The 13,037-nt window shown below is 37.3% G+C and overlaps 1 protein-coding gene across 1 annotated transcript in view; it reads left to right on the top strand.

Annotated features, from left to right (window-relative positions):
* The first annotated feature begins 2,545 nt into the window (after positions 1–2,545).
* Positions 2,546–13,037, top strand: part of tlcd3a (TLC domain containing 3A) — a 31,671-nt gene continuing 21,179 nt past the window's right edge. The window contains exon 1 of the mRNA XM_084729999.1: positions 2,546–2,868. Coding sequence (XP_084586125.1) covers positions 2,747–2,868 — 122 coding nt within the window. The 5' untranslated portion in view covers positions 2,546–2,746. The remainder of the gene's footprint in view (positions 2,869–13,037) is intronic.

Raw genomic sequence — 13,037 nt, 5'->3', positions numbered from 1 at the left:
ATTATAAATAACTATAAATTTAAAAAAACACAAATTGAGCAAAATATATGTATAGATTAAAGCTTAAAAACATAAAATATACACAAAATGCTGCCTATAAAGCTGACAAATAAACACAGTCTGCATTATAAACAAACAAACAAATTAAAAGATTCATATAGGTGCATATTGGACAACATAAATGGCGATACTGACACAGACAGATATAGCTTAGATAGGCCAATATCGAGCTGATATATTGGTTGACAAATATATCGTTCAGGCTCCTTGTAGTGTAGAATAAAGTGTACTATGTATATATATACACATATAATAAAATGGTACAGTAGTATAACATATAACAGAATATATCATATCAATGTAAATACAACATTTTAACCTATATAATGTGATACTGTTAACAGGTCTAATATATACCATTAATTTGGAAAATAACACTATTTTTACATCATGTAAAAATATCACAATGATAACAACACAGAGAAAAACTTTTTCATATCACATAATATCTGATTTCCACAAAACAAACAAACAAAAACAGTAACTCAGAGCAGTATTATGTATTTAGTATGTAGTATGTCTTGTCACAGCTACAGTACAGAAGCTTTCTTGGTGAATCTTGATGCCAGACAATCCTTAACCAGCGGCCATCAGACACCCAGCGAGGCCAGTGGAGTCAGGTCAACTGACTTTAAAGGGAGCGTTTACTTGACAGCTGATAGCACCATCTGATGGCTGATAGCGTCAGCTTAGCATGAATGAACCACAGATACAGAGGTGTTGATTCAACTGTGCTAATCTTTAACTTTCTGGCACCATTTAGTGTCTTTTGACTCGCTGTTTCAGCTTTGATAAACAACGGTTTACACAACCTGTCCAGCTCTAAACAGCACACAAACAAAGTTAGAGACCAGCTGGTAAAAATAAGGGAGCTGACACATTTAAGAACATAAAGAACTTTAAAAAACTGATAGTATATAGTACTGTCTGCATGTTGTACTGCCCCCAAGTGGATAAAAATGAATGAAAACAGACTGAAGTAAAGTTTTTAGTGTGGGACTTTAACTTGGAGCAGAGTTGTTGTATTACTGTATACCAAGTGGTAAAAAATAGATAAATACATTGACTTAATTCTGAGGTACTTATACTTTACTTTTACTGTACTTTATTCTTCAACTTCAGTACAGTTCACAAGGAAATTTCCTCTTTATTCCACTACATTTATTAGACAGCTCTAGTTACTGCACAAACAAAATATTTATATTAACACACATACGAATTGCCGTGTTAAATATAAAACTAATGGTCCCCAATCTTTTTGCCTGTGCCTCTAACAAAAAAGCAGCTGGGGCCTCTGTGCCATGTTTCAGATATTTATGAGACTGTGATCATTTACACTAAATTAACAGTTTCCTCAAACTACCAGCTCTGCCAGCTACTTGGACAGTTTTATTTAAGTAATTGTTAAAGGCTCAAAGTACACAATGCAGAAAAATGGGTAATAAAGATGGATGATTTAATATTCCACTGCTCTGAACTAATCTAATCATTATTACAACCAAAACAAACAATTCTCTTCAAATGTTGATTTATTTTTTCTGATAAAACTTAAAACACATAAAACACTTAGTTACACTTAATTAAAATATTGTTAGTGGACTATTAAATAAATCTGCATCTATTTTGTCATTTTTCAATAATTTTTTTAATAAGAAATGTCCAGATTCTCTGATTTTAGTTTCTTAAATGTGAATATTTTCTTGTTTCTTGACTCCTCTCCTCTAGTTGTGAACAAAACAAAACAAATTTTATTTATTTAACAATTTATTTGAGGACATCATCAACATTTTTCCCAATTTTCTGACATTTTATGGACCAAATAACTAATTAATCAATGGGAAAAATGGTCAACAGATTAATTGATAATGAAAATAATCATTACATTATGTACACCCATGTGTGCAGTGGTGAAATAAGTCCAGGTCCAGGTTTAGTCAATTTTCTATTTTCAGAATCAGAAATACTTTATTGATCCTCAGGGGGAAATTGTTATAGTGTTGCAGCTGCTCCCAGTTCAATTCAATTTCTTTCTTTAAAAAAAAAAAAAAAAAATCTGCCTTATTGGCATTTTGATCAAAAACCACTTTGATCAAAGCAAAAGTCATATTATACACAATACATACAATGCAATATACTGTAAAAAGTAAATGTTATGATGTTATATATAAGCTTATATAAAAGCAAATAGAAATCGTAAATATCTAAAAATAAAATATATTATACAGCTATATACAAGAACATAGAAAAAAATAAAATAAGAAATGTAAAATATGTAAACAACAGAACAGTTATATTTTCAACAGAAATACTGAATTTGACTGTTTTCTCTGTCAATGGAGGAGCGAAGTAAAGTTTGACCTTCAAAATAAAAGCCTGACTTGTGCTGAAGGCTCTCACCGGAAGTGCCTCTTTCATTCCGGCGCCGGGTCAGGCTCTTATTTTGACAGTCCCCACGGGTAGTTCCGTGTTTCTTCTTCAGCTCGACAGTGGTGCTGCTGCTGAGCCTCAGCAGTGTGTGCGCGAGAGAGAGAGTGTGTGTGAGTGAGCGGATGGTGGTGGACCGTTCCCGGTGAAAAACACCGACCGCCGGCCTCATGAGAACGCCTCTCGGCCGCCTGTAGGACGGGTAAACTCTCGGAGGGAGAGCGTCAGGTCTCCGGCAGCTTTACAGGAACATAGCGGCAGGATGTTGCAAGTTTTAGCTTGTGGCGCCGTAGTTTTCCCCGGTCTGTTCTTCGCCTTCAGGAGGATCCTGCCGAGTGTGTTCAAACACTGGAGCGATGCCGACGTGGTGCTGGTCAGCGAGAGGTGACTAAAACTAATCAATTCATCACTTTATACCCGATAAATAACACCAAACATTGAGCATTTTAATAGCATTTCACCGTCTTTAGTTTGGGGCTTCAAGCTAGTAACATTTGTCTCTCATTCAGTTAGCTTACTGTGCTGTTAATTCATTTTTTTTTCACATGTTCTACGATGACTGTTACAATTTAAATCGCGTTCCCAGTATTTTATTCTCTGCAGTTGATGCTTTTCTATTTTAAATTTTGTTTTTATTGCTACAAAATGGCCACAATAATCCTCAAAGAAGCTTCAGAAGGATGATTTGCAAATATCACAGCAAAACTATGGGTCCCTGTAGGATTATAAAAGCTACAGTGATGCCAAAAAATTAGAGCCGCAACTATCAATCGATTAATCGCTTACTAAGTTAATCAGCGACTATTTTGATGATTGATTAATTGGTTTGAGTAATGAAAAATAGTCAAATTTGTCAGATTTCGGCCTCTTAAATGTGAATATTATCTATTTTCTTTACTATTCTGTTACAGTAAACTGAATATCTTTGGGTTGTGAGTGAAAAAAGACATATTTGATTTTTGGAAACACAGAAATATTTTTCAACATTTTCTGACAAATAACTGTTAATCGATTAATTGAGGAAATAATCAACCGATTAGTCAGCTATGAAAATGATCATTGCATCGAGTTGCAGGCCTACAAAAATAGTACTGAAAAATGCCAGAACATAAGTGCATACTGGGTGGAGCTGCAACGATTGGTCGATCATTCAATTAATCGATTAAAAAAAAAATACTTTACTGTCTTAAGAACCAACTTTAGTAATTTTTCAAGTAAAAATGTCAAACATTCGCAGGCTCCAGATTCCTAAATGTAAAGATTTGATTTTCTTTGTCATTTATAATAGTAAATGAGTCTGACAGAGATGCAATGATTGATAGTTTAATTGATTAGTTGTCAACTATTCAATCAATTGCCAAGTATTTTAAGATAAAACAAGGTAATGCTTTATAAGACCCACAACTGAGAAATCTGCAGTGTTACAGCAGCAAAGTGGATAACAAAATAGAAAAACGCATCATTAAAAAACAGTAAATAATAAATAAATATACAAGCAATATGAACTAGAGGAAATATAAAAAATGATCAATATAAGCAAGAGGAAATCAAAAATAGGGTTAATATAAACAGAAGAAAATATTTTAAAAAATGGTAATTAATATAAACGAGGAAATATAGAAAATATACACAAAAAACAGACTGAAAAAAATAACTTACAGTCAGGAAATACTGACTGGAATCAAAGATTTACTTCTTTTTTTTTAAAAAAAAAAAGATTTTCTTACACTTTATGGACCAAACAACTAATTGATTAATTAAGAAAATAATCGATTAATAGACAATGAAAACATGAAAACAATTGTCAATTGCAGCCTTATGATATGAGTTTTCTATAACTGATGAAACAGGTTCATGTAATGCTTGACTTTGTCATTCTGTACCTCAAGGTGTTGGCATTCCATTAAACTCCAAACTGATCAATTAATTGAGTAAATAATTGAAAGATTAATTGCAAGGTGCAGGCCTACTGCAACTATTTGCAGATTAATTGATTGTTGATTGAAAGAAAATTAATGGCCACAAATAGCCACTTTTCAAGGATCGTTGCAAAAAATGTGTTCTGTATAGATTCCTATTCTGTACATAATGACGATAATAATAATAATAATAACAATAATAATGACAAACTTATTTATTTTGTCTTTAAAACACAGCTACAGATGCTTTACAATAAAAAAGAACACATTTAAAACAAACCATTCTCAAAGAGACAGAGTTTGTTGCCTTGACCTCCTCAGGCAGGTCATTACAAAGGCTTATTATCTATCCTATATCGATATTTGAATCTTTTTACACCCTAATGTCAGAATCAGCCTCAAAAACCTGGTATTGACCCTAGTTTTACAGGAAACAAACATGCTTTCTTACATCTGGAGAACAAGATTTGTAGGCGAGGACGTCTCTCCAGCACTACAGGACTTCATTGTAATGTTGTTCTTTCACACATTTTACCTTTATCAAAACATTGCAGCTTCTGTGCTTTTGGATATTGCACTCATCCTTATTGTAATTCTGATAATATTTCGTGTAATTGTGCAGCCCTGGTCTTGGACTTTGCCTGACTTAAGTAAAACCTTGCATCCACCAGTGGCCTTGTAACTGGTCCACATAAGACGTGACTAGAGCTGAGAAAACATCATTATAGTAAAGTAATATAGTGCTGCAGAGATGCCCTGGCCTAAAAAATTTGCTTGAATGAAAAATGGCTTCATTATTCCCATTATTGTTATTGCATACTACAGTTGCAGTTTCAGTCAAAATAATGACAATATGACTTTTTTTTTTAACCATATCGTGCAGCCCTAGACATGACATTTTTGTTAGATGTGACCAAATCTGGGCTTGATCCATGTGTTATCCATGTTATTATAACTTCTGCAGCCTCCTCAGTAACCTAACATCTTCTGGGTCCTGAGTTGCAGAGTAGTAATAATTAATAGTCTGTGTGTGTGTGTGTGTGTGTGTGTGTGTGTGTGTGTGTGTGTGTGTACATGTGTGCGTGTGTGTGGGGGTCAGTGTGACTCGCTCACATGTGCACCACAGTTCAGTTCAATGCTCATTTGTACGCTGTCACTCTTGCTAATCCTCCTCTGAGCTCCGGTCAGGGCCGACTGCTGAGTTAGCTATGCACTGGAAAACACTGAACTCTACTCCTGAATAACGTTTCCACTAATTTACTAATGCTCATCTAACGGAAAATGTTGTTCCTATGAGCGTCCAGGCCTTGGGGGGGGGGGGGCCATGCTGCTCGTTCACTACAAAAACCAGCCTCTGAATTCTGCTGTATGCACTCTGACACGCAGGTCACAAGCTTGGATCCTGCTAGTGTGTTTGATTCAGGTGTATCAGTTTCTGCAGATTCACCAGGTTTCACGCTATTAAAGTCCCAGTGCAATTCCCACAAAATGCATCAGTTTATGTATATAGTTCTTTTTAAATAGATGTATTTGTGTCCACTCAAATGTTATGTTAACAACTCAAATCCTTGACTGGCTGATGATCAGTTTTGCGTACTCCTCTGCTTCCATTTAAATGCATGTGGTGAAACACAACAGATGATACGATGCCATTTATCAGTAACTTCAAGCTTACTTATGTAATGTAACATAATGTTATATGTATGTTAGTGTTTGAAGTAATAAATTAGGTAACTACAATTAGTGAGTTACCAAAGATTTACACAGCGGTGAGATGTCAATTTAATTTCTATTTACTAAAGTACCATTCACTCAGCTCAGAAGTGAAAGCGTGTGATATTAATTTGTGAGTTGCAGCATTTCGTAGCTGTTACACTACATCAGAATCCCTGTAAGACTCACGAGAGACTGGAACAAAATCAAAACAGTAGGGGTGGAGATATTAACTCAGTCCTTAGAATGAGTCCTAAGAGAATGGATCCTACAACGCCCACAATGCACTGTGAAAGCAGGGATGTTCCTGTGGACCAGTTAAACAGAAACTTTAATTTAGACTAGCCAACTTGTAAGATTTCCCCCAAAAACAGTCAAAATTCAGCACAGCCTGTTAACCTATGAGGTTAGAAATTGTCCGAAAAAATGATCACATGCATTAAAGGAATAGTTTGGATTATTTGAAGTGGGGTTGTATGAGGTACATATCGATAGTCAGCGTATAACCTGCAGTAGATGCCGGTAAGTACACCCCCAGTTTGGAGAAGCAGAGAGGGGCACCAGCACGGAAGCTAAGCAGGGTCCACAGCAAAACATATTTTAGACACTTCACAAAAAAATTAACATTAGTTTAAGTGTATGCTGTATTTGGAATATTTTCACTGCTTTACTTTCTTGTCAGACCCTTTTCCAATGCTGCTGTTATATAGGCTAAACATTGCTCCTTCCAAAGCCACCAAACTCCTGACGGAAGTTCTCTAACTTCACTCCTCAGTAAGTGTGATTTGCTCATCTAGCACTGCCTTAACCTGTGTTAGTTTGTGTTATTGTGTGACCTCTGTGTTTTAAAAGGTTAGTTCCGATTAAGGTTAGGTATCGTTCAAAAAATGTTTTTGATAATGGTACCACTGCCTATACCTTGGATTCAGTACCGGTACCTTAATGATATTTTTTCAATACCACATCTGTTTTAAGAAAAAGAAAATTACATTGACCATTACAATACAATTACTAACTCTAAATGAAGAAGCTGTTCAAACACCTGGGAGAATCTGGAGAAAATAGTTTTACTCCGAGCACTTTACTCAAACTGATGTATTATCTGTACAGTATTGGACTATATAAAAAATATAACTAACTGTCAAAACTCCCTTGGTATTGAAATATGGTATCGAATGACAAGGCAGTTTTCGATGCACGTTATTATTGAAGCAGTTTGGTCAGTGCAATGAAAGTATCGAAGTTTGGTACCCAGCTGTAGTTCAGATTGACGGAGGTCATGATGCAAAGTCCTGCACCAGGTCAGGTACCCGTGGCTTTACAGAACTGGACCCCGTGCAGGAATCTGACACAGTGTTCTGTGAGGTCAAATCACTGTTTTCTTTCTTCAGGAGTTTTGTTTCTTTGGAGAGAGATATTTGCTTACTTACATAAAGGTTGTCTGACAACAAAAAAAGCAGTGAAAATATTTTAAATGTCATGTACACTTAAACTGATACAGATTTTTTTTTAAGTGCACCCTTTTTAAGAAAATATGTTTCACTGCTAACATTGACATTGCTTAGCTTCTGTGCTGGTGCTCCTCTCTGTCAGTAACTACCTCATACAACCCCACCTCAAAAAGTCTGAATTATCCCTTTAAACTTCAAGTACATTGAGATATGTAACTATTACACATGTAAAATTTTCTTTCCCATCTACACAAACATAAACACAATATTTTCAAAGGCTCCTTTTGTGTCTGTTTGGAGTTTCTCATCAGCTAAAGTTGTGCTGATATGTAGTGTCATGGTGGGCTGTGTACTGTAACTTCTGTAACTTTTTAGCGGAGTAAGGTGGGGAATATATAATCAGTATTGCAAAGACTTTTCAACAAATTGTTGAATAAGAAGTGAGAATAATCCTCTGTAAAAAAAACAAAAAAAAAGTGCTCCTAAGGCAGCCTGTAACTAGGTAACAATTTGCCTTTGTGCTCTAAAAATGACTTAATATCAAATAGTTTCTTATGAATTTTTGACTAGAGGGGACTTTAGGACATTTAACGCTCTAATCAGCCTATGCTGTAACTTGCACTTAGTTTTTTTCCACAAAAACACATTCGTCAGTATTGGCTCATCTGTCACACTTCCCTCCATGTGTCCACTATGTGTCTGGAAAAGAGAGAAGTGGGTAATAAATGTCAGCAGTGTTGACCATCCTGACCAGGCTGACAGAAAGATATGTCATAATTCTGGCCACATTACTCGATTGATGGGTGATGTCTAAGAAGCATCACTGAAACACAACAGCGATCAGAGCTTGGCGCCAAAAATGCAAATATAAAATCAGCTAAAAGGATCTTGTATAGTTCAGGTGCAACCTTTAACCTACTTTGAAGAAAAACACTTGACTTCACAAAAGATTATAATGCTCAGCATCACCTAACGCACGCTGAGTTTAAGAGTCTCGTGGCCGCAGTATCCCAGTATGCCTTTAAAGTTTCATACAGCAGCAGTGTTCTTACTGTAAGGACTTATAGATGGTTAAGAATGCTTTCTGCCATATGCTGCCTCTGCCCCTATTACACAGTTTACCAGTACAGTAAGTCTTAAATGACCACCATCCAACACCTTAAGTTGACATAAATATTACTTGGAGAAAACAGTAAATTAAATGTTCACTCTTCAGTGTAATTCAGTAAATATATCTGATGTGTACTAAATATTTTTCTCATACATAGGCCTAAAAGAAAGTGTACAACCTGACTTTCAAGTACAATGACACCATAATCTAGGTCTTCAACATTTTTCAGCACAGGGACCTCTTAACTGATGGCAACAAAGACCCAGTCAGTCAGCAGCATGGCTAATGTTAGCTGTTTTAGCTTCACCCTCTGCACGTTCACTGGTGGTTTCTGAGGTGCAGCGTATGTCAGAGTCTCTTGCTTGTGAAGTTATTAAAGGATCCATTGTGGCTCACAAGTGTCTGTACTCATGGGATAATAATATAACTAATTGGCCAATGTGTTTCATTAATGTAGAGCTAACTAATTTGCCGTTACGGGATTTAGTAGGTTCGCTATCTCACAAGATTTAGTGATTCATGGGTATCCTTTTGTCACTGCTGGGCAAATGAAATGATTTTTTTGTTTTTGTCTTGCAAATTAAATGGTTTTTCATCGCTGTGTTGGATTCCCATCAATGTGTCTTTTCAGATATGTTTAAATTTTTGAAAGAAAAAAGTTTCAAAACTTATCAAACAGTGAATTAACTCTGAGAACCCAGGACCTTCTGTCGAAAACCCATGTTCTAGAGCAGGGGTCTGTTGCCTGTACCATCTGCCACCAAAAAAACTGTCTGGAGCTGCAGCTATTAAATCCTCTATTTTCCTCAGAATCAATTCTCTTTTTTTGTGATTTGGCATCTGTAGCTAGCCAAGAGAGACTCAAAACTAGCAAACTGGCAAAATTTAGAGGAGAAGGTGCTTTGCCCTTGAGAAAGGCTATGACACACATTTTAGTTGCCAAAATATAAAAACTTTTTAATTTATTTTTTTATTTCAGGCCACAGATTATATAAATAAAGGATAAAAGAACCACTTTAAACTGCACCAGTGATAAATGAAATATTAAAAAAAGAGCTGTTATTAAATTCATGTACATATAATTCTTTGTCAAAGCCACAGGGACCCACTGGAAAGAGGGAAAGAGCCACATGCTGTAGCTGACCCTGACCTAGAGCAATAGAAATCAGTGCCTCTGAAAATCTGAACTTTAAGCCCCCTTGTCGAGGCCGCAGCACCACCCTTGCATGATGACAGGGTTCATATGTGTCTGTGCGTCTTGTTTGCACATTTCAAAGCGTCCAGCAGCAAATGAACAGCCAAACTTTCTGTGCAGTTTTCTTTCGATATGTGTGAATATTTCCGATCTCTTTTTCCGTCAACATGATGCATATAATTGTGCCACCATAAGCACTGCAATGTGTGTGTGCAGTGGATGTGGATAAGCAAAAGAGAGAAAAGAGTGGTGGTGGCTGCGATCACAGCAGTGGGATTACAGTTTAACAGTGCAAGTTGTCTAGTGGCAGTAAATGTTCAGTTGCTGAATAAACACCGCAGAAAAAGTTCAGTAAGGTTCTGTGTGCTGCTTAGCAGCTGCTGGGTGAAGTGAAGGGAGAGACTGAGGGGTTAAACTGGAGCAGAGTCAGCTGATCTCAGGCTGTGGAGGACAATCTGCATGACCTGTGTAACAAAATGTGGATAAAATATGTTTTCAGTGCCTTTTACTGGGCACCAGCCTGGCGTTTACGCTTGAATTGTGGAAAAAATAGACTTGAGGTCTAAATAAATGCTTCAGCTCGTGTTTACGCCAATCAGACGCAACTGGGACGCAAATCACGTGAAGCTGGTACAGACAGCTGCACTGATAAAAATGAGATTGTTTCTGTTGGGTGCGAGTGAAAAATACATCTGCAGATACATTTTTCACTCAGGTCATGACATGCTTGTCTCGCTGAGATGGCGAGGTAAGTTTGTCAGAAGTAATATTTATCATTATCAGATTTTATCAGATGAATTGATGCTTTTCTAAACGTATGTTATTTTTTTTTCTTAGGACTGGGTGATGTAGGCAGGAAAAAAGGTTTAATTTAACCTCTTCATTTCAAATTTAACCACTTTATTTATCAAGGAACATATAATGGACTTAATCGACTTAAAAAACAAACAAAAAATAACTGCTATATTTGTGAACTGACCTGTCCTTTTTAATTTAATTCTTTTTAACTCAGTAATTAGAGGCAATAGTTCATTCACTTTTAGGGCTGCAGCTTAATTGATTGATTTTTTTATTTAAATAATCACAGAAATTGCCAGTTTCTAAATTTTTGAATTTATAATGGTATAGCAGAAAGCAAATTTAAGACATTGTTATATTTGGGGAGCTAGGAAACAGATGTGTTTAAACAATGAATCAATTAGCAAAAGTATCACAATAATTATCTCTTGATTGTCTGATTGATTAACTTTATTTATGTCTACCACTCAAGTAGAGAGGCAATAGTTTATCCCCTTTAGTGTGGCAACTTTATCTAGAATTTTTTAATTAAAATGACATAAAAGAAATACAAATCAGTTTCACAGATTTAGAAAGTTGTATTTGCAGTTATAGTTGCATTAAAACAATGAATCAATTGGTAAATGTATCAAGTTGATTTTCTTTTGATTGTCTAGTTGATTAACTGTTTATTCATGACCGTCAGAGTGGTTAAGGAGCAGTGCAGTCGGTGATGCAGCTGCATCCATTTGTGCGACTGAGAGGTCGTGACAGGGAATGTGAAAGCTCCTTCTTGCCATGAAATGCACTTCACCCTGTTTTCTTTTTTTTTGCCTCTGCTGTCACTTTTTCTTTTGCTCTGCTGCAGCGCCAGTGGAACCACACATTACGTAGCCCACTTACTGTAGGAGCAAAAGAAAAACCCCCTCCACCTCTCCTGACTGTCAGACACTGTGTGTGTGACAGAACATGAAAGAGCAAGTGGTCCGTGTTTAACAGTGAAACAGTCAGGAGGAAGACTCGGTCGTAGTGAAAGGGAAGCTGAGGTTGCTCACCGGCCTGACACAGCAGGAAAAGAAAAGACAACATTGCCGAACAAGGCAGTGAGGCATTCTTCCCTTTTTCCCCTCCGCACGCTCCTCACCCCGTCAACCTCAACCTTTCATCAGCAGAGGGAGAGGGGGTTACTGCCGGACACACAATGGATGGGCTGTGTGAAATCTGGGTCTTGTGATGGAGTATGCGGCCATACAGCCCTAGAAGGCAGCGAGGCGTGGGGGTAAAATGTGTGTTCGGGGGGAGTAGAGTTCGTAGGGGAAGGAGAGAGACAGACAGAGAGAGGCCAGTTAGTCTTTTCCAGTGCAGGCCTGTCGTTTTGTAGTCGCTGGTCATGTGGCCTGCGTTGCCTTGCCGATGCTGGTGTCATGGCCGCATTCCCATGGAGATTGGTGTGAGGTGGCAGCAGGTTCAAGCAGGAAACCACACAAATACACTCTTTGTTTCTCTATCGTGCCATTTGCAACACACTATAACTTGTTAAAAGAGAAGGAAAGCGGGCTTTATTGGCCTTGTAAAGTAGTCATTATTTACAACGGGACTGAAAGTCTTAAGCTTTTTATTTCGCAGGAGGAATTCACAGGTCCTGTCTGTTCCTACCAACTGAGACCTGACCCAGGACCTGAGTCAGGTTTGGTCCAAATGGTACTCACTCCAGTCAGATCAGGTCAGGGTCCAGGTGTATTTCTTAGAGTCCTGAGCTTTGTGACATAATGTCCAGAACCCGAGTGGATCCATGAGGGTTTGCTTTTTAGGGACAAGGCCACTTGAAAAGACTATACTCACTGAAAGACTGTGGAGGACCCAAACATAAGACAAACAGGTCATTTTGACAATTCAGGTAAAGTTAGCCATAGGGTTGGACCGATCATCTTCTGACAATTCATCAGCCACTGAGCCCTCTACCATCTTATCATCGTGATTCAAAAGCCTTCAGTAATTGCGGTAGTATGTCCCAGCAGATTTGCTATAGGGCAGGAGTTTGGGTTACATTTGTGGCAGCGGTGTTTCTTTTCTGTGGGCTGCTGTTAGTTTGTTTCTTTCAATTGTGACGTTGTTGTTTTTTGAGCTACTGTTTTCTTAGCTTAGCTTTGTCAGTATAGCTAGCATGCTAACATGCAGAGATGAAGATGATTTTAAACCTGGCACGAGGGTGTGTGATCGACACTTGCCCGACAGGGATTTCAATACTGATACTTCACTAATTCAGTTGACATTGCCTCACTGTTCGGTTATTAGCCAAATTCTGGACAAATTCTGGCCCGATGACTGTAGAGGATGAGTCTTATTACAAATTATCCACCCAAATTTCACAGCAATTTGACCCATAG

The sequence above is a fragment of the Lutjanus erythropterus genome, chromosome 11 (genome assembly GCF_056507025.1).
Source record: "Lutjanus erythropterus isolate fLutEry1 chromosome 11, fLutEry1.hap2, whole genome shotgun sequence".
Lineage (NCBI taxonomy): Eukaryota > Metazoa > Chordata > Actinopteri > Lutjaniformes > Lutjanidae > Lutjanus > Lutjanus erythropterus.
The sequence above is the reverse complement of the archived record's forward strand: the minus strand, read 5'-3'. Positions and strand labels throughout refer to the sequence as shown.